Below are 19,753 nucleotides of genomic sequence, written 5' to 3' on the forward strand. Positions count from 1 at the left end.
AATTGTTTGAAATCGGTATCGATAATATGTTAAGCGCCGGAAAATTCTTTTTTATGTTCAATTAGACGCTGGATACGTTCATGTTCAATTTATTCAGATATTTATTTGTTTTCCAACCTTATTGACATTGATTTACAACAGTAGCTTAAATTTCTATACACTGCAGGTTTATGTTTGTGCTCTATTTTGCGTTAAAAAACAAACTACTCACTATAAAAAGTTGAGTACCGCTTCCTACTTGTTTCACTACCTGATACGTTTCCTCTACTGTCCATCTGCTGCAATACTAAACGTGGGTAATGTGACATCATAACTGCTTGTGAGCCAGATTTCCAAATCCAGTTGTATCGTTTCAACCCTCCAGTAATATAAAAAGGCATTTGGTTTATACTGTACCAAAGTACTAACGGTTTACTCTTTGTGAAAAATAAAAACTTTGTTTTCGAAAGGCACGTGTTTAACTTTGCAGCTTGGAGAAAAATATATAGGATTTTCTGCTAATCATCTATGATTCAGATTTGTATCAACCTTTCTTTTGTTTCATTTGTTAAATGCCCCGAGAACTTTACCACCTGTTTTCATTTCACTGTTAGTGTGCACTAGTTTATGTAGAGTATCGTGCACCGTGATTGGTAGATTTACATTGTATTTAGCGCAACTTTCAACGTGCAATCAGGGATAACGTCGTTTGCATTATCTCAGATTTTTTTTTGAAAAAACGGTAAAGCAAAATTATTTTGCGCGTGATGGTCTTTGAAACCTCTTTTAGTGTACGCGTGGCCACAGTACTAGTTGATACATATCTAACTACTTCGTAACATGGCAAATAGTCCAATGAAATCCTAACCCTACCGCTTAGCTAATTGTCTAGGAAAGTTTTGTTTTTATGTACATATACATTTTTTCACTGCGTTGCTTATTGTTTTATGCATCAACAACAAATTAGATTTGATTCCAATCAATACTTTTCAGTTTCTGAATCACATCAATAGCATTTTCGATTATATATTTTCTTTTGTTTTAACGTGTTTTGAACGCACTTTTTATGTTTTTAGAAAACATCTATCATTTATATAATAAGTGAGCCTTTTTCTCAGCTATCCAATAAAATCACCAATATTTACATCCGTCAATGCAGTGGAAGAGGCGCCTGAATGTTTTGTACGCGTACGAATAATTCTAGAAACAAATTAGTGGACCTTCAATAGTCGTACATTGTCAATTGTAATTGAATTTAGAAGCGTTCGAATTGAATAGTACCGCCAGTAGTATCGCTGTTGTATGAACACCAACTGTATTTTAGTTTTTACTAAGTTTGAAGTTACTGTAATTGATAGTCTGTAAGATGGATTCATCCTTCGTTACTCAACTCAACAGAATTCTGGCACAAAGCTTTTACATAGTTCGCTTATTCAGTACATTGGCTATAACTGTACGTGTCTTTAGTGGATAATGTATCTCATAGAACATTGATATAAACCTATTGGTAAAAATGTTATGCCTGTTGCTGATATAGATATACTTTAAGAATTTGTCAAAACGCATGTTACACTAGGTGTAGATTGAGTGGCTAGCTTATCCTCTCCATGAATGATTTTGTGCGTGTTTCGTTTTTATTTTGCATATCGTTTCTATTTCCAATCAGCAACCATTTTAGTGATCTGAACTAACAGCAAGAAATTTAGGCCGATAGTTGAGATCGTCTTTGATTAATCGATGAGTTTTTATATCATGGATGTCAATACGCCATTACAGTTGAAATTGAGCAATTTTTATAAAGTAATAGTACGAGTAATGACAACAATTTGTACCGTATGTTTGTACATATATGATTAGCTCAAAATTTTCCAAGGTGAACATTTATTGTTATCGCTGGGAATATCCTTGACCTCTTGTTCTTATCAGATATTTGTTGCATTTTGCTCATATTTTCCATACGTTCTTCAAATAAATAAACGTGCCTTTACTAATGATCCTGTTGGTTGAGTAATGTTGAGCATAACATAAATGTTTGTAATTGATGAACTTTTTAACTTCAATTTGAAAAACATAAAATAAAACAATGTAGAAAAACTATGTGAGCTTGATACGCACAACGGGGATATCCAACATTGATTTAAGAGATGTTTCAGCTTTAAGTCTATTAGAAACAAATCATTTTCCACTGACTTAACTCCAGATTAGTCTTATCTTCCAAGTGCAACGCGCACCAGGACAATGTACAGAAATTCACCAAACTAATTTAGCAGATGCACTATTTGTTAATCAATTCATAATATGCGATACTTTCAATGGTTGCGGATGAACCGCACCACCCGATGCCTGTTCAATGTCTCCTTCCTCGCACATGTCTGGTGCAGACCACCGGCGTTTTCGCGATGAAGTCGCGTCAATCGCGCCATCGTCATCGTTATCGTTTACCAAATTCATCGGCGGTAAAGAAGTACTGCAACTTCCCGCTTTTGGACTTACTGCGGAATAAGTTGAAGACGTCAGCGAGCTCGGAGAGGATGTGTACGGAGTGCTACTAATGCCAGAGGTTGACGAGGAGGACGAATGGGTTGTCTTATCAATAACCATTGCAACAGGATGGTCATTGGGCTCAAGGAAATTTAGTTGATTATTTGCAGATCTTGCACTTTGAACTGGTTGATCAAGGGTGGGTTTTGGCGGGTAGTGAGTTGGTTCATGTGGTTTACTCAAATTTGCCGCGGAAAATGGCATTGAAAAGACTGGCACGGACGGAAAACTACTGTAGGGGGGTGCTCCAGATGGACGGGAAGAAACGCTCGTTGTCGGCGCCGAAACTGGAATTTGCAAAGGCTGGTGAGATGATTTTCGCGAAAGATTTTGAGGTAGATATTGCTGCTGCTTCTGTTGTTGACCATTGTTGGGATCCCCTCTATCTCTAGCCAACCTTAGGGTATCCCCTGGATGATATGGAGGTTGGTGATGTAGAGATGTTTGATTACCGTTGATATCGTGATGATGTAGCTGCTGCGTCGATGGTAAATACTGGCCGATGTGTGGTGCCAAATACGCTGAGTTCGACGAGGAAGAGGAATGACTCGTTTTGATCTTTTCGCGTGGAATTAGAGAGAGACAAATGTCGCCGACTTGTAGTTTTTGGCACTTGAGACCAAATTCTTGCATAGATTTCTCCGGACTACACGAGGCCCAGCCTTGTCCGTACACGAAGAATGGATGCTCATTAGCTGCTTCGATATCGATCTGAAATTAGCAAAAAACGATTTGTTATTCATTTCTTAGGCATCTTTGCTGGTAATAGTAAATTAATAGATTGAATTTCAAATTGTAGAAACTGTACAATTTTGTATTCGGGCATTAGTGTAGCAAGTACAGTTTGCGTGATTTTATAAGGACAACTTACTCTAGATCTGTTGTCGTCGTAGCTGAAAGTAATTATCACATTGTTGTTACGTGGAGTAATTTTAACTGTTGTCGATTCGGCCAACCGCAGGTCAGCTGACCTTTCGGCCGTTTGTACTAAGTCTTCCGTTCGAACATCTTCCACTCGTTTGCACTCGCCCGCTAGCTGGATCAGCGCACCCTTGGTGAAATTAGTCGTTGATCCATTCTCAAATGGTCTGTAATGGGAAGTGATTTTCACCTTTAGAAGGAACTGATAACTTAAAATAAGACCCTGCTCAAAGAGGAGCGTTAATTAGTGCTAATACTCACCTAAAAATAGTTGTAGATTTCGTTGTCGGAGATCTTCGCTTTGCATCGCGTTCACTGGGCGGACGTGTAAGAATGCGATGCTTGAGAGAACCCTCTTTGCCGGACGGAACCTTGAATTCGTTATCATGAGACAGTTGTTCAAGACGAAGTCCATCCGTGAGATGATGAGGATGTTGATGATTATGATGGTGAGACAGAGATGATGGGTGTGGCATTGAGTGGTGGCGTTGACTGGAAGACGATAGAGTAGATGGTAATGTCGTAGAAGTGGATACAAATGCCGCAGACGATGAAATTGGTGGAGGATACGAATGATGTCCATGGGAAGACGATCCTGATACCGAACCAGGAATCGGATGATGGTGTTGAGGGTGACTAGAATGCTGCTGCAGTGATTTGTGCTCATATTTGTTTTCCTTCTCGGGTGGTGCTGGATGGCTGTTGTGATACTTGCTATGCAGTGAGTGTTCTGGGGCACTCGTCAGCCCATTCAGGTAGCCAAGCTCTCGGTCTGCGTAAGCACCAATCAAAGCAGAAGACGAAGGAGATGGCGGCATTTTGGGACTTCTCTCGTCAGAGAGCAGTTTGTCCTGAGGTAATTGTGGAAGAGAGGTAGGTTTTAAGCCGCTGTGGCTGTTCAAATGAGTTAAGGAGGCTGGTGGACAGATTTTGGCTTTGCTTTCGGACGAACTGAACGTGCTTGGTGCAAGAAAAGACGATGGAGTATATGCTTCACGCTGCCCTGGCAAGTACGTTGGTCGTCCCAATATTCGTGCGTCCAAATGTGCGGAAGAGTATCTGTAAGTAATGGATAATTAATATAAAGTAATTATGAACTACATTGTGCTTACCCAAATGGATAAAGTCCATAATTTAGTCCTGGGAACGAGTTGGCATCTAAAGGACTAGGGAAAAAAGCCAAACGAGGGTTGGTAGGAGAGTACAGCTTCCCAATATCAGCCGCGGCAGCAGCAGCTGCAGCAGCGGCTACCGCGGCTTCCTTTTGCTGCTCTTGATGCCGATGCTGTTGTTGCTGCTGATGATGATGCTGCTGCTGTTGTTGAAGGTGTTGCTGTTGCTGTTGAAGTTGTTGTTGTTGAAGTTGCTGTTGCTGAAGCTGTTGTTGAACGCGTGTCTGAGCTTGCAGTGTACGCTCGTGAAACTCATGGTTGTAATGGTTTATCTTAGCAGCACTTAGCGACTGTGCGCTGTGAGGATTTGGCAGGTTAGGACTGACAGCTAAATTCACTGGACCACTTTGTGGCGATTGTGGTGGATCTGAGTATTTTGCTCTAGTTGATGACAGCAATCCGTTTCGGGGTGTTTCGGTGTACCTGCAATTGGAAAATAAAAATTAACTGCACGTCGTACTGATCTTTTTTTGGTTCGATTGCAGAGGTTTAAACCTTAGGGTCATCTGCCTTTTTGTGTTGGAGAAATCTCTAACCCTATGCGGGGTTGGAATTCGAACTCAGGAGAGCTGCGTACAAGACAATCGATTTACCAAATACTAAATTGATCTAATGATTTGTTGTTACGGTAGATTGTGTATTTGAAAATTCCGAAAATGGCTTGAACTTTTTTTAGACGATGGTTTATCTGAAGGCTTGGACTTAGGATATCAGAAGAACTTGCTATCATGAGCACGCTGCAATTTCAAACGAGACGAGAAATATCACCCACTAAATCATTGCTTAAAGACAACTGTAGCGAGCCGTGATTCTGGTGATTGATTTTGAGCAAAAGGTTCAGATAATAAAGGGTGTTTCATGATTATTTTCCAAACTAAAATAAAATGTCCAAAGAATGGTTGTTTATTTTAGTAGCTTGTGATCTACAATTTAACGTTTTGAAATAATTTTAGGTAAATGTCCACCGTGATTATGTTTTTAAATCCCAATCGAAAATTATGTTTAATTATGGCCATTTTTTCGACAACAACCGGGAAAATTCCGTGAATAACGCATTCACTACAACATCAGATGCTTGTGGTTTATCGGTGTAGACGAGTAATTTAACGTAGCACCATGACCAATTCCAAGGACGTCAAATCGCAAGAACGAGGCAACTAATCGACATTGCCGTTTTCGATGGAATTCGTCTATCAAACAGCGTTCTCTTCAATAAATCGATAGTTGCCACGGTCATATGACGTTTTGCTTCATCTTATTTAGACAAAAGGTCTTCCAAATTGTGTGCTACAATATTTATAAGCAACCAGTCTTCAGCCGTGTTTGGATATTGCTCGTTGGCTCCAGCGTCATTTATTGACGTAGGCTCCGGCATCATTTTTCAAGACAAATGGGCCCAGGAAGCCATTCTTGTATTCTTGTCCAAACCACATAACACAGTCACTTTTTTGGATTGAAATGGGTCTCTATGATCATCTCTGCCCATCACACTGAATCGACAGATTTTTTCGAGAGTTGTCCTACTGGAGCTGTAGAGCTAGGTTCTCGGAATGGCCCCCTTCAGAATCACACACTACGATTGCAGACAGAAAATTACACCCACTAAAACACTGCTTAAGACCAATTGCAGCGGGCCGTAATTGTACGGTTCAGATATGTGGGGGCGTAGAAACTTCACGATTGGGTGTATCATCGCGAAAGGCTCGAGTATTTGTGCGTTAACGTATTCGATCGTGTGTGCGTTTGTTTGTCGCGTGTGCTAACGTGTATGTAAACTCGCGTGTATAAATTCTATAACCGTGTGCCTTTCGCATATTCGGGTGTGTTCTTTGACTATGAGAGCGTGGGCCGTGAATCTGATACTTAATTTTATCACTAGAGTTCCCGGTCATATCGCCATGGAATGTCTAGTGGATATGAGTTTTATTTTTTGATTGGTCCAACTGAATGTATGGACCTAAGTTGTTAGGACGGAGGGTAAAGATTTCCGGACGTGACCGATTCATGATCGCACGAACACGGACGTTTGTGGATTCGCGTTTCAGACAACGTTTGTAGCTTCGTAAGTACTAAAACGTTCACCTTATTACCAGGTTTGCTATATCGCGGGCGTAGGTGTGCATGGATGATTGCGAAGAGCTATGGAACGTATTGTCCAGTGGATATAAGAAATTTTTTTTAATTGGTCCAAATGAAGGCATGGGCCTGCTAGTACTAGATCAGACAAGCGCGGGAGTTTGTAGGTTCACGCTTGAGACCGCGTTTGCGAATTTATAAGTGCTGAGATGGTCACCTTATCACCGGGATGTTAACATACAAATGCTTGAGCCGTTAACATACAAATTCTTGAGCAGTTAGCAATCATTCACGCAACCTACGATCTCTGCATCGTAGGTTGCGTGAATGATCGCTAACGGCTCAAGCATTTGTATGTTAACGGGTTTGTTACGTGTATGGGACTTCACGTGTATAGATTCGATTTTATAACCGCGTGTCCATTCGCATATTTACGAGTGTTTTACATGATTGCACGAAGCGTAAATCTGCATTGTGGGTGGAGAATTGTGGACGTAACCGATTCATGATCGCACGATCTCAAAAATTTTGTTCTCTAAGGGGGGCGACTGGTGTAAAGGGAGAAACAAATCGACTTCTTTTTCATCCGCTTTATTGTTAATATTGAACCTCTGAAAAGGTCTCCCGCAATCTCAGTGGCCATGCTGAACTTTTTTTGTTTTGAACAGCTATGGATTCCACGCGCGTATTAGCTATAACACACGTAGATTTCAATCTATTGGCAACAATTCGATAAAAATTCAGTCTAAACTAAGTCTAAACACTCTAAACTACTTCTACCCAAATTTTCAAGAGAAAATACCCAATGGGTCATTTTCTACAGTGTTATTTCCGTGATGGAATTTGATGTGAGACACCCTTTAATAGCGTTATTCTCGAAACCGCGTTTTTCAAATTGGCGTACACGATAACTCAAAAACTAATCGACGAATTGATTTGATTTTTTATGAGGATGAACCACAGAAAACTGAATAAAAAAAATTTTCTCCGCATTATTTTGAAGAAAAATGAGCGAATTTTACCATTTTTTCTATTTTTGTGGTTCATCGACTAAGTACAAGTCTAAGCTTTACAAAACTTATTGAATTTCCTATATCAGACAATTTTATCGAGAGTTATCGTGTTCGCCACGGCACTACTCGACTTGGAAACGATTGGACGTCTACTCTTGGAATGCTCGTATGTGGGGCTCTGTGTGATCGAAAATATAAAATAAAAAAGCAGTTTTCCACACCGTGTTAGATCTTTATAAAAATCAATCAGCAGTACTGTAACAACATTCTACATAAGCTGATTGATTTGTATGAAGATCCAACACACGGTGTAAACAAAACGGCTTTTTTCGTTTTCGATTTTTGCCCATTCTCTGTTCCTTCACCCAAATTTCTAAAAAATCGCAAGCGTTTTTTCACGCTGAAACCCTAACTTTCCCCTTAACGCCCCATAAATATATTTTTCCCGTTTCATCTCAAACATTTTTCAAAGTACTAAAACGAATCACCGAATCGATCAAAAGAGTCGATTCAGTTTAGTGAGTGAATCGGGCATGATTCACTCTCCAAACTAAATCGGTTTGCCCATCTCTAATTCTATTCTACTGATCAATCGGGGCTGTCTGCCAGTCTGTCAAAAATACGTCAGACCACTACAATTGACGCCGATCGGCACCACTTTGACCTTACAATGCCGTAACGTAGGTGGCGTCGCGCAAACTGTCGAAAAGGAATTAAGAACAGCTGATGTTGCACGAAGACGAAATGTATAAGATCCAAGATATAAATAGATCGTCCATGCAGCATAGTTTTGAATGCCGTACATTGCTAGGCTGATTGTCCTCCATTCACCCAACAGCATTTAATATATTTTCCTCCATATTTTCTCATAATACCAATTTCAAAAATTTCAAGCGAAGTGGGCGGGAGTCTAGAATTGTCCAAATGATGTGAAATTTGGCATCTGAGCTACTTTGACATTTGTCATAATATGAGAGGGGGGGGGGCTTTGAGAACTTAAAAAAAAATTTGCAATGCCCTAATGCATATATGCTGATCCGGTGTTACGCGAAAAAAATTCATTCGTAAACAAACGACTTTCACCTCAATATAACTTTAATTAGAATCGTTGGGCTCTTTGTTCGAAATGTTTAAAAAATACAATTTACAAGTAGAATGTTACACTACATACCACATGATGTTTCATAGTTCCTACCCATGGGAGGCACTGGTAAATTTTAGCATCCACTGTTTATTTTCCAATAACAGTTTTTCCCGTTAATTTTACCGACTGGGAAAATATATGTAATAGTTAACAAAAGAGTGGAACTATGTACCATTTTTGGGTATATAAATAACATGTATTAAATCGTAGAAGAAATGTGTTTCACTGTTACCCTCTCTCCCCTTCTAAAGATTTGCCTATAAAAGGACATGCTGAGAGGAAATTTCCGAATAATATACTCCACTATTCCCAGAACAAATATTGAAAAGTATTTTTTATAGTGCTTGGTAATCTATTAATTACACGGTGCAACAAAATAAAAAAAATGAATGTACTTCCAAAGTGATCTGTAAAATGTTGTTGGTATGCTCAAATACAACACAAAACCACGTTTGATCAATTTAATATACCCTCAAAATCTTAATTTATAGAAAAAAAACTATTTTCCGGGATTTTCGTCACAATGAAAATGTCTACGCGGTCATTTCTCAACCAGTTTTCAATTCCCTAAGTGGCAGAGTTATTAATTTTTTTCCATATTAGAAACTTGCTCGCATGAACTTTTAAGGGGACGGTCTTATATACAATTTTCAAAAAAAAAATGATTTTTTTGTTCGATTACGTATACATTCAAAAGTATGTGTGTGAACTTTGAACTTGAAATTGGAAAAAATAACGGAAGATATAATTATAGAATCTTATGATGCGAGACAATACCTCACTAGCCCCTTTAAGAGTTCATGCGAGCAAGTTTCTAAGATGGAAAAAATAATAACTCTGCCATTTTTTGACCGCTTTTGATGAAAAATAGGTCTCTCTGAATTTCTATTGAAACAAAGGCGCTCTTCTAGAAGAATGTTGAGCAATTTTCATAATGTTTATGGAAAAATATCAAAATAATAGAGGTTTTCATATTGTAGTCCCAAAACCGCGAAGTATTTTTCATGAAAGAATAGAAGAAAGAACGTAGCATACCGTTGAAAGGTAATTTCTTTTTCTTTCCAGAACACTCAAAAAATCTAATTCGGTTGAAAATGGCCGCGTAGATTTTTTTTAGTGCCGAATGTTCCGAAAAATCGTTTTTTCTTGTTATAAATCAAGATTATGAGGGTATATTGCCTTTTTCATACATTATTTTGTGTTGCATTTGATGCGATGTACAACCTACACTAGGTCACTTGAAAAGTACAAAATCAATGTAGCACCATGTTATGTTAGCATCGAAATATTATACAACTTGTAAAACGAATGTATTCACTTTTTATTGGTGCAGATTTTCTCAAAAAAAAGTGCGGATGGAATATATGTGTTCACTACAGGTACAGAATAAAATGTGACAACACTGCTTGTAGCCTACTTAGCGAACAGTAGCTGCATATCATTACAAACGAAATCGTAATTACAATAATAAATCCACGAAAAAGCATCCAAATAGAGATGGGCATCTACTGATAACTGCTAAAGATTGGTCTTTTTGTTAAAATATGGACGACTAAATCAACCAGTTTATAAAATATTATACATTATACAATTTAGTTAATTTATTTTCTAGAAAACTTTTTTTTAGATTTTTTTGCTACATCGTGAAATAACATAAATTTTTTGAACGTTTTTAAAAAGTTTAAGTTTTCTGGAAATTTATATAATTTGTCGGTGTCTGAAACTTTCTACAATAAACCTTAGTGATAAAAATTCATTGTACAGCGCAAACGTCAATAAACCAAACATATAGATCTATAGCGTCCGTATAATTTTTTTTTCGAGAGTTATAGAGCCAGGTTCTCGAAAGGGCACCCCTTCAGAATCACATACTACAATTTGCAGACGAGACAAGCGAATGGCGCCCACTAAAACACTGCTTTAGGCCAATTGTAGCGGGCCGTGATTCTGAATGTGATATTCATTGTACGGTTCAGGTATGTGCGGGCGTAGGGACTAGCGATAGCGTGTATCATCGCGAAGGGCTCGAGCATTTGTATGATAACGTGTTCGATCGCGTGTGCGTATGTCGCGCGTGTTAACGTGTATGAAACTTCGCGTGTATAAATTCTATTTTATAACCGTGTGCCTTTCGCATATTCGCATGTGTTCTAGAATGATCGCATGCGGAACATTAGTCTGATACTTATTTTTTCGTGTACGGTTCAGATTCTTGAAGAAAGTGGGTTCTTCAATATCACTAGAGTTCCTAGTCATGTCGCAATAGAATGTGTGGTCTAGTGGAAATGAGCTTTATTTTTTGGTTGGTTCAACTGGATGTATGCACCTAAGTTGCTAGAATGAAGTGTAAAGATTTCCGGACGTGACGGATTCATGATCTCGCGCGTTTGCAGGTTCGCGTTTGAGACCGCGTTTGTAACTTCGTATGTACTAAAAACGTTCACACAATTACCGGAGTGTTATCAAGTATGCTCAATCGCGGGAATAGGTGTGCGTGGATGATCGCGAAGGCTTAAGCGTTCGTATGTCGACGTGTTTGCCGCGCGTGCTCGCGTGTATTTGACATCGCTTGTATAAATTCGATTTTGAAACCCTGCGGCCATTCACATATTCGCGGGCCGTCATTCATCTAGTTTTCGGTGTACGGATCACATTCTGACGGGGAGTGAGTTACCCCATATCACTAGAGCTCCCGGTCATGTCGCCATGTGTCTAGTGGATATAGGAGTTATTTTTTTTTCATTTTTCAATTTTAGTTTTTTTTAATTAATATGGACCTAGACTGTTGGTACCGAGGATAGAGACTTCCGGACGATCCCGACTCATGACGGCGCGAGCGCGGGAGTTTGTAGGTTGACGCTTGAGATCGCGTTGGTAAGTTTCTGAGTGCTGAGATCTTCGCCTTATCACCGGGGTGTAATCATGTTTGCGAGTTCGTGGGCGTAGGTTGCTTGGAAAATCACGAGGGGCTTTAACGTTTGTACGCTGACGTGATTTTGTAACATATTTGCGTGTGTTTCTGAATGGTCGCGCGAACCGTGACTCTGCTATCAAATTTTCGGTGTGCGGTTAAAACTCTGGCAGAGATTCCCGCTATCGCCATGAGACATGTTGTCTAATAGGTATGAGCGTATTTTCTTGATTGGTCCAGCTGAAGGCATGGACCAAGGCTTCTAGGATGAAGGACAGTCTTCTGGACGTGACCGATACGTAAGCGCGTGCGCGAGGGCATTTTTGTAGTTTCCCGCTTGAAACCGCGTTTGAGAATGTGTGAGTGTTAAGACGTTCACTATCGCCATCTTTGCTGACCCAGCTGAAGGCGGGTGTAGAATGGCAGTATAGGACTCGAAAAGAAGAAATAAAAGAAAATATATGAGAGACGTAATAGATTAGACAGGATAGATACAGCAAGATGCAGCTGAAGTTATGATCATCACATGAAAGGCATACATTAGTACTTCGAACACTACTAATACTTGAATAGCCAACCACCAAACATAGCACATCCTTTCTCAATTATCTATTTGTTACTGGTTGATTGTTGCTTATAAGCGGGTAAATAGAGGAATGGTATAGAACAGAAAAAGGCTCATATCAGCCCTCCCTGCCTCCTTGATACACCACTATCGAGGCGTATTGTACTCAACATCTTGAAGCGGGCTTCTTATATACATCAAATCCCAATTAGTCATTATGATTGGTGGATTATTAACATGTGAACTAATTAACCTCTAGTAGTAGAACTTGGTGCAAATAGAAACTAAAAAGAGCGAAGGTCCTTATATTTAGATACCTCTATTGAATCTATTGTAGCTTGATGATGTTTACAATACCGTCAATCCCATCAACCTGTGAAAGGGATATAGCGTCCGTATAAATTTATAGGCAAATAATATTTTTAGCAAAGTTACTCCAAATCAACTAATGTACAACGTGGCAAAAGGAAAGATATTTTTGTTCTAAAAATGGAAGCACCCTTATAAGAAAAATTGAGGTGGTAACCGATTCAAATACGTTATCAGGTTTTATGAAACTTTGCCTAAGCACGAAAGCATCATCGAAGGTAAGTAAATATTTTTGACTCTTTTTGAAGTTTGGGACCACGGTGCGTCGTCGGTAGTCTCGCTTGCTCATTATTATTTTTATTTAGCAACAATATCTGAAATCGTACCAAACCTGGATGATTGTATTATGCAGATGATTTCAAAATCTAAGGGAGGGATTTAATGCTGTAGTGCTACAAGAAGCCATTTGTACTCTTCAAGATTGATGCTCGCTAAACGGAATTAATGTTAATAAATGCAAAGTAAAGTTAAGTTTCGGACGATTGTTTATACCAGCATGTTATGAAAATAGCCTACAAGAAGAAGCTATTTGAAAAAGTTGATCTGATGCGTAAATGGTAATGGGATGGTAGGTTTTTTAAGACGAAACACGACAGATTTCGATTATTTCTTTTGAGCTGTGCTGTTTATGTGTCGGCTCTACACCAAATCGTTCAAATTGACCGGCTAGAGCACGTATACAAATATTTCGGCGTCAATTTGTTTGGGCCTCTGTGTGTGCATCGTAACCCCACAGACAAAGTACTCGATACATATTAGATTTTAATATATCCCAGTTACTGATAAGAAATATAAAGCTTTAAAAATAGCCTGTACGGTGTATACTAATGACGCGAAATAAAAATTAAAAAAAAAACACCAAGAATTTCAAACTGTAGCTGTTATTTTAAAACGTTGATGAATTTTAAAGGCTATTTCAGGTCATGCTGATCCCAGCACTTGACGAAGGCTAATAACTAATAGTCAATACCGTAAACCGGGGTGACTTTGATCATTGATGATTTGACTTTGATGACACTTTTTTCGTAGATCGTTTATTAAACCAGAATAGTCTACCGAATAATTTTAAATTGAAATTATTTTTGCTCTAAGCTTATAAAATACTGATTTGTTATACTTTTTGAGTATATTGTTCGGTTTTTGGGTACAAAAACTACAAAAAACCGAAATTTGACTTTACCTGAGTTTACTTCGTAAAGTGTCTATTTTTTATAAAACAAATAAATCTCATATTTGAGCAGTCTCGTAGTAGCTGGGGGGGGGGGGGGTGGGGACGAAACTCCCAGCCCCCCGAAATATTTTGGAGAATTTTGCAAAAATTCAATATGTTAAACAAAAATATGCCTAAAATTTTAAATAAAATTCTCAAAGATTCATTTGCTAAAGTTATCTTGTGAAAATATTTCCTTGTAGTGAAAATTGGCTGCAGACTCGACACCTACCTGACGGCACGGTGTGGAGGCTAGCTCAACCGCCAAGGACTATAACAAGTAGATGGCAGCGAAGCGAGGAGCTGGGAGCTTATTGGTTCACGAAACGGATATCTGTACCGAGAGAAATTTCGCCACATTCTGTAGTCCTTGACTGACGGCGAACATGGACTGGAGAGTGTGAGAGAAGTATCCCCATAGAGACCACCAGGCGATTCGCTACCGCATCAGCCAATGGAACCCTGCTGCAGCACGAAGAAGGACGGGCCGCAAGCTAAAGTGGAAGACGAAAGACTTTAACGAAAACCTAGTTACTTCGGCGAACAACGTAATCAAGTACGTTGATGCGGCTGATCTAACAAGAAGGATTGTGACGGCTTGTGACGATACAATGTCACGAAACCTAGGGCCATGCAGTAGACGGCGTACACGCTTCTTGTCTTAGATCCAGAAGGCGGGCTCAGATCGTAAGAACGGAGAGTGAGAGAGGAGCGCAAGCGACGTTTCGAGAAGGTAGGGACTCTTTAAAACGAGAGATCAAGCTTAGCAAGCCAATTGCCATAAGTAGCTGTGCTGAGCAATAAACGCCAATCCCTGGGGGACGCGTATTGAGTCGTCATGACGAAGACGAGGGTCCGTCGACACCAGCTGAAATATACCCGGGTAAGCTAAAGATAATCGTTGAGGGTCTCTTCCCGAATCACGATTCAACTACCTGGTCACCGACACCGTACGGCGAAGAAGAAGAAGTTAACACAGCCGAGTGGTAAGTGACTAACTACGAGCTCAAAGAAGCGTCGATGTGACTAAAATCAGAGAAAACCCCCTGTCCGGATGGAATACCAACCGTGGCGCTGAAAGCTGCGATCCTGGCATATCCGGACATATTCAGGATGCTACTGCTGAAGTCTTTAGATGATGGTAATCCCCGAAATAAGGATCCTGAAGAGCTACTACCAGATCCTGAAGAGCTACTACCAGAGTAGAGCACTGCTGTACCAGACGAACAAACGGGCAATATTCTCTGTCCAACACTTTGGAATGGGATGTACGATGGGGTCTTAACACTGCGGCTTCCCAGGAAAGTGAAAATCGTTGGTTTCGTGGACGATGTGTCACTAACGGTGAGACACTTGAAGAAATGGAGGTATCGGTGACGGAGACAATGAAACCGCGAAAAGCTGAACAGGATGCTTCGATTGCTGGTCGTACGAGTTGCGATTGCGTACCGGAGGCAGTATGCTTTGTCGCCGAGATGATCCCCATCTGCATTACCCTGACGGAGGATATCAAGTGCTACAAACAATGAAACGCCAGAAACGTGAGGAAGATGATGAGAATCGATTCGTTGGTGACGTGGCAGCAGGAATGGGACAATACGGAGAAAGGAAAGTGGACCTACCGGCTCATCCAAACCTATCGGCGTGGGTCAATAGAAAGCACGGAGAGATGACCTTCCACCTGACACAGCTCCTACCGAGCCACGGCTGCTTAAGGAGTATCTTCATCGGTGTGGGTACGCAACGTCAACACTGTGCTTGGAATGTGAGATCGTCGAGGAGACACCGGAGCGTCTTTGAATGTCCGAAGTTTGAAGTCTTTGAATGTCCGAGGAGAGTCTTTGAATGTCCGAGGTTTGGAGTGATGTGCAGGGAGCTACTTAAAACGGTCCTCACCATCATGAACCCGGATAATGTAGCCTACAGAATGACAAGCAACGTAAAGACGTGGAACGCAGTAAACAGAGATATGATGTAGATCAGTGATTCTCAACCAGGGGTCCGCGGACCCCTAGGGGGCCACGAAGTCATTGCTGGGAGTCCGCGAAGAAAAATATATTTTCCGAGTGCATATTGAAATTTCAAGTCATGTTTCCTAACAAATTGAAAATAATATATTGATAGCATACAAAATTGATGTTTAACTATGGGGGTCCGCAGCAACCCAGTGTGATATCTAAGAAGTCATTGGTACGAAAAAGGTTGAGAACCGCTGATGTAGATCATGACCGCCTTACAATGGAATGGACATCGAACCTCCGAGGACTAGTCGAGCAACAGAGCAGCGAGTATGAGTCGTCGAAACGCCAGCGAACTGGACGTCACGCTCCATGCGGATTCGTCAGACCGACCACGGCACCCCACCGGTTGTTCCGATAGAAAATAGCGAAAACCAAAGAAGAATCGATATTGGGAGACCTTTTTTCGCCACGGAACTCTCCGGTAGCGTAAGCTATATTCACCGCTGGGGACTAGACTGAGTAGACAGCGACGAGGCACCACTAGTCACGGGTTATCGGCGCACGAGTGCACCGGACACCCTGCTTCACTAGAATCGCCGAACTGAAGCCGAACTTCTCGCGCCGAGGAATTCTCTGTCGGAGTAGGTCAGGTCCATCGTCGGGGAATAGACCGAGTTGTTCGCGAACAAGTTGAGGAGCTGAATGGATCATCAAGGAAGTAGTGCTAAATGGCCCAAGAAGAGAACTAAAGGGCTTAAAGGAGTTGGGGTGCTAAATGGCACCGGCCACGGAGCCAAAGGGCTCAAGAAGTTGTAGTACTGAAACCAAATAAGAATCGGCATCGGGAGAACTTCTTTCGTCTGGGACCTCTCCGTCAGCGTAGTCAGATTCACCGCCGGGAACGAGACCGCGTAGATCGCGACGATACACCACCAGCCGCGCCGGGGCTCCAGCAAACCGGATGCCCTACTCTACCGGAATCGCCGAACTGCTCGCAGCACCTGGCTCGTTGCCTTGCTTTCGAACTTCTCTCGCCGGGGAACTTTTCGTCGGAGTAGGCTAGATTTATCGTCGGGAACTAGACCGAGTAGTTCCCGAACCAGTCGGAAGCTCAACGAGGAAGTGGTACTGAATGGCACAAGGGAACTGAAGGGCTCAGTAAATTAGACAGTCTGAAGTTTGCCGCCCAGATTGTCCTCGTAGGGGAAGAGTATTAATTCTATACCAACAGCTTTACTACCTTGACTACCCAAATCCGTTCCCTGAGTTGTTGGTTTTGAACATTTTTTTTCCTGCTCAGAATGTTTTTGAACATTTTTTCATATATATACAAAAAAATTTCATATACCCCCAAAAAATTTTCTTACTACGCCACTGTATTTGAGCAAGAGTAATAAATTACAAGCGAGTTTTTATTTTCCTTTAGATTGGTATATGATATGCTAAATTAAGTTTTAAGAGTTTGTTTATTTTTAATACATTTTTTGTGAAACTAGTTGGCAATTATTTCAAATTATTTTAAGCTAAAATTCGCAACATTTTTTTATTGTTCAATATTTCAACGTGTTAAAATGGATGAAACTTTTTGTACATTGATAAAAAACTGAAACAAAACAATTTTAGTAGTTTTAAAGGTTTTCAGAATCTTTTATTCTAGTTGGACACAAATTATAAGAATTTTGGCTGCTCGAATTTTACAGTACATTGAAATACTTTGTATAATACTAATTAACATCTATTTAACAATGAGTATCTTTCCAGAATTAGTTTAAACAAACATTTGAATGAAAAGCATTGACTTCAATAACTTAATGTGGGTGAACATGCAGGTTATCAAAGTCACCCCGGAACACGAAAACGGACTTCAACTTGAAATCATTTTTGAAAAAATAGCTGTACACGGAAAATTTTAGGTAAAACCATCTAATCTTGTTCTCCATACACATGATTTAAAAATATTAAACTTGAAAAAATGTGTTGTGTCTAAAAAAATGTAATGATTACTTCGAAAAGTGATCAATTTCACCCTGGTTTACGGTACTATATCCCGGATCATGCACACTACCCCCAAATGACAAATATGTAGTCTGAAAATCGACAAAATTCCAAGCCTCAACCCAAACGTGCAGCACTAGAATCAACGAGTTTCATCGCAACTCACAGCAACAATAATTCATCGACTTGTTTCGCACGTACTTTTCAGATGATATTAGTGTGTTGGTATTCCATGTTATTCTCCAATCTCACCAAACAATAAGAGAAAAATGTTTGGTTAAGTCAGGTTTCACTGACATGCTGGTTTTTTTTTCATAACAAACAGCGGTTAGTATAGGACACCCTTCCTTCCGGTCGGAACACAGAACGAGGTGCTAGTGGCAAATTGGTGGGAGGGTTGTATTGATTAGCCGCTTTTCGTCGCCTATATACTTACTATACTTGCACACTCAATACATGGGTGGCATGGGTCGGGAAAACATGCCAGGAATGTGTGTGGTTCGGATGCAGATATTTTTAGACGGCGACATTTTACCCATTTCTTTGATAAGTCGTTCTACCCTCACAGATGATCCGGTCGCTGCCAATAAAATAGGTGGGTGGGTGGTTGCATGTCACAGGGAGGAAGGTGGCTCACATCAGTCCGTTCATAATGAGTGCGGCGTGGAAAACAAGTTCGAACTGCAGTGGAATGCGATGAGGGCAACAACAACGACGAAGAGCGGAATAGTAGAAGAAGCGTGCGAGAGAAAGAATCGAAAAAATAGTGAGTGGATAAAAATTAATTTAATGAATGATCGGTGGATGCGGGAACTGCCGGTGAATGTACACGGGCAAGTCTGCGCGAGTTATGTGTTGTTGGGTAGTATCAACGTGTTGACTGACTGAGAGGAGAGAATAACCTTGAACTTTTCATTAGGTTTATTTTTGAACACATTTTCTCTCATTCGATAGTTTTTCTGGGCGTATTTTTGTAGTAAAATCGATTAAGTAAGTACACTCGCTATAATCAGGCGGCAAATTTTTTACCTTGTATGAAAGTAAAGTACGAAAATTGAGTTTAATGGACATATTTACATAGTAAGATCATTATTTCAAATGATTTGGAACTTAAATGCAGCCTTTAAGTAATCAAGATCTTTCAAGCCAACTTTTCTAATTCATATCCGGAGCGAAAATGTGGAGGTAGCAATCTCTACATGTAATTGCTATCGAGCTTGACCACCTCTAGATAACGACTACGTAGAACATTTTACTGATTCCAAATACTCGAACTCACCTCTGCTGTTTCGGATGGGGTCGGGCAAACTCAGCTACCGACATATCGACCATATTTGGACCCAGCAACGGTAGGCCGGCTGCCGACAGTGGGAGCTGACCTAGCAGCGAAGGTGCCGCGGTACCCGGAAACGGATGGGGATAAACCCGGCCGGATCCTAGGTTTTCCACCGCTGAAAGCATTGGCCGTATTTTGTCTGATTGGTACAGCTCCGACGCCTCCAGTCGACCGGCTGTGTCACCGGTAAAGGAACACAAATTTGTAACTGTATTTCAACTGATAAATTTTTGATTGCCATACAAGCACAAACACCGGCCTATCCAACTACATAAAAATTTATCTTTTTTCGTTTCACTTCACACTGCTAGCGGGAGCATGTTATGGGCACTTCTTTACCACTGCTATCAGCTTTCAAACTGAAATCATTTCCAGCCACGTTCGAATCCATTAAAAATCAATTCTATTGACGTAATTCTATCGAAAAATCTTTTTCTACCGCTCTCATGTCGCTCCCTTTCACTACACACTGCTTCTCATACTCCCGGGAGTTTGTTATTTCAATTCGATTTTCATGGATATATACACTTCGTTGTCTCGTGACCGGTTGTTGCACAAAT

At 40.4% G+C, this 19,753-nt stretch overlaps 1 protein-coding gene across 1 annotated transcript; it reads right to left on the minus strand.

The window, feature by feature from the left end:
• Positions 1–83: 83 nt before the first annotated feature.
• Positions 84–19,745, minus strand: LOC131676496 (uncharacterized). Its single transcript, XM_058955565.1, has 5 exons — positions 19,137–19,745; positions 4,554–5,036; positions 3,703–4,500; positions 3,392–3,608; positions 84–3,231 (listed from the first exon to the last, which is right to left on the minus strand). Exons 1-5 carry the CDS (start codon positions 19,316–19,318, stop codon positions 2,266–2,268), a joined length of 2,646 nt encoding a protein of 881 aa, XP_058811548.1. The 5' UTR covers positions 19,319–19,745; the 3' UTR covers positions 84–2,265.
• Positions 19,746–19,753: the final 8 nt, after the last annotated feature.

Source organism: Topomyia yanbarensis, chromosome 1 (genome assembly GCF_030247195.1).
Source record: "Topomyia yanbarensis strain Yona2022 chromosome 1, ASM3024719v1, whole genome shotgun sequence".
Classification (NCBI taxonomy): domain Eukaryota; kingdom Metazoa; phylum Arthropoda; class Insecta; order Diptera; family Culicidae; genus Topomyia; species Topomyia yanbarensis.

Coding starts and splice junctions, on each gene's coding strand:
- LOC131676496 (XM_058955565.1), bottom strand. CDS start 19,318: ATGCTTTCAGCGGTGGAAAACCTAGGATCCGGCCGGGTTTATCCCCAT. Junction 5,037..19,136: donor CCCCATCCGAAACAGCAGAG/GTGAGTTCGAGT, acceptor TTCCAATTGCAG/GTACACCGAAACACCCCGAA. Junction 3,609..3,702: donor AAATCTACAACTATTTTTAG/GTGAGTATTAGC, acceptor TTCCCATTACAG/ACCATTTGAGAATGGATCAA.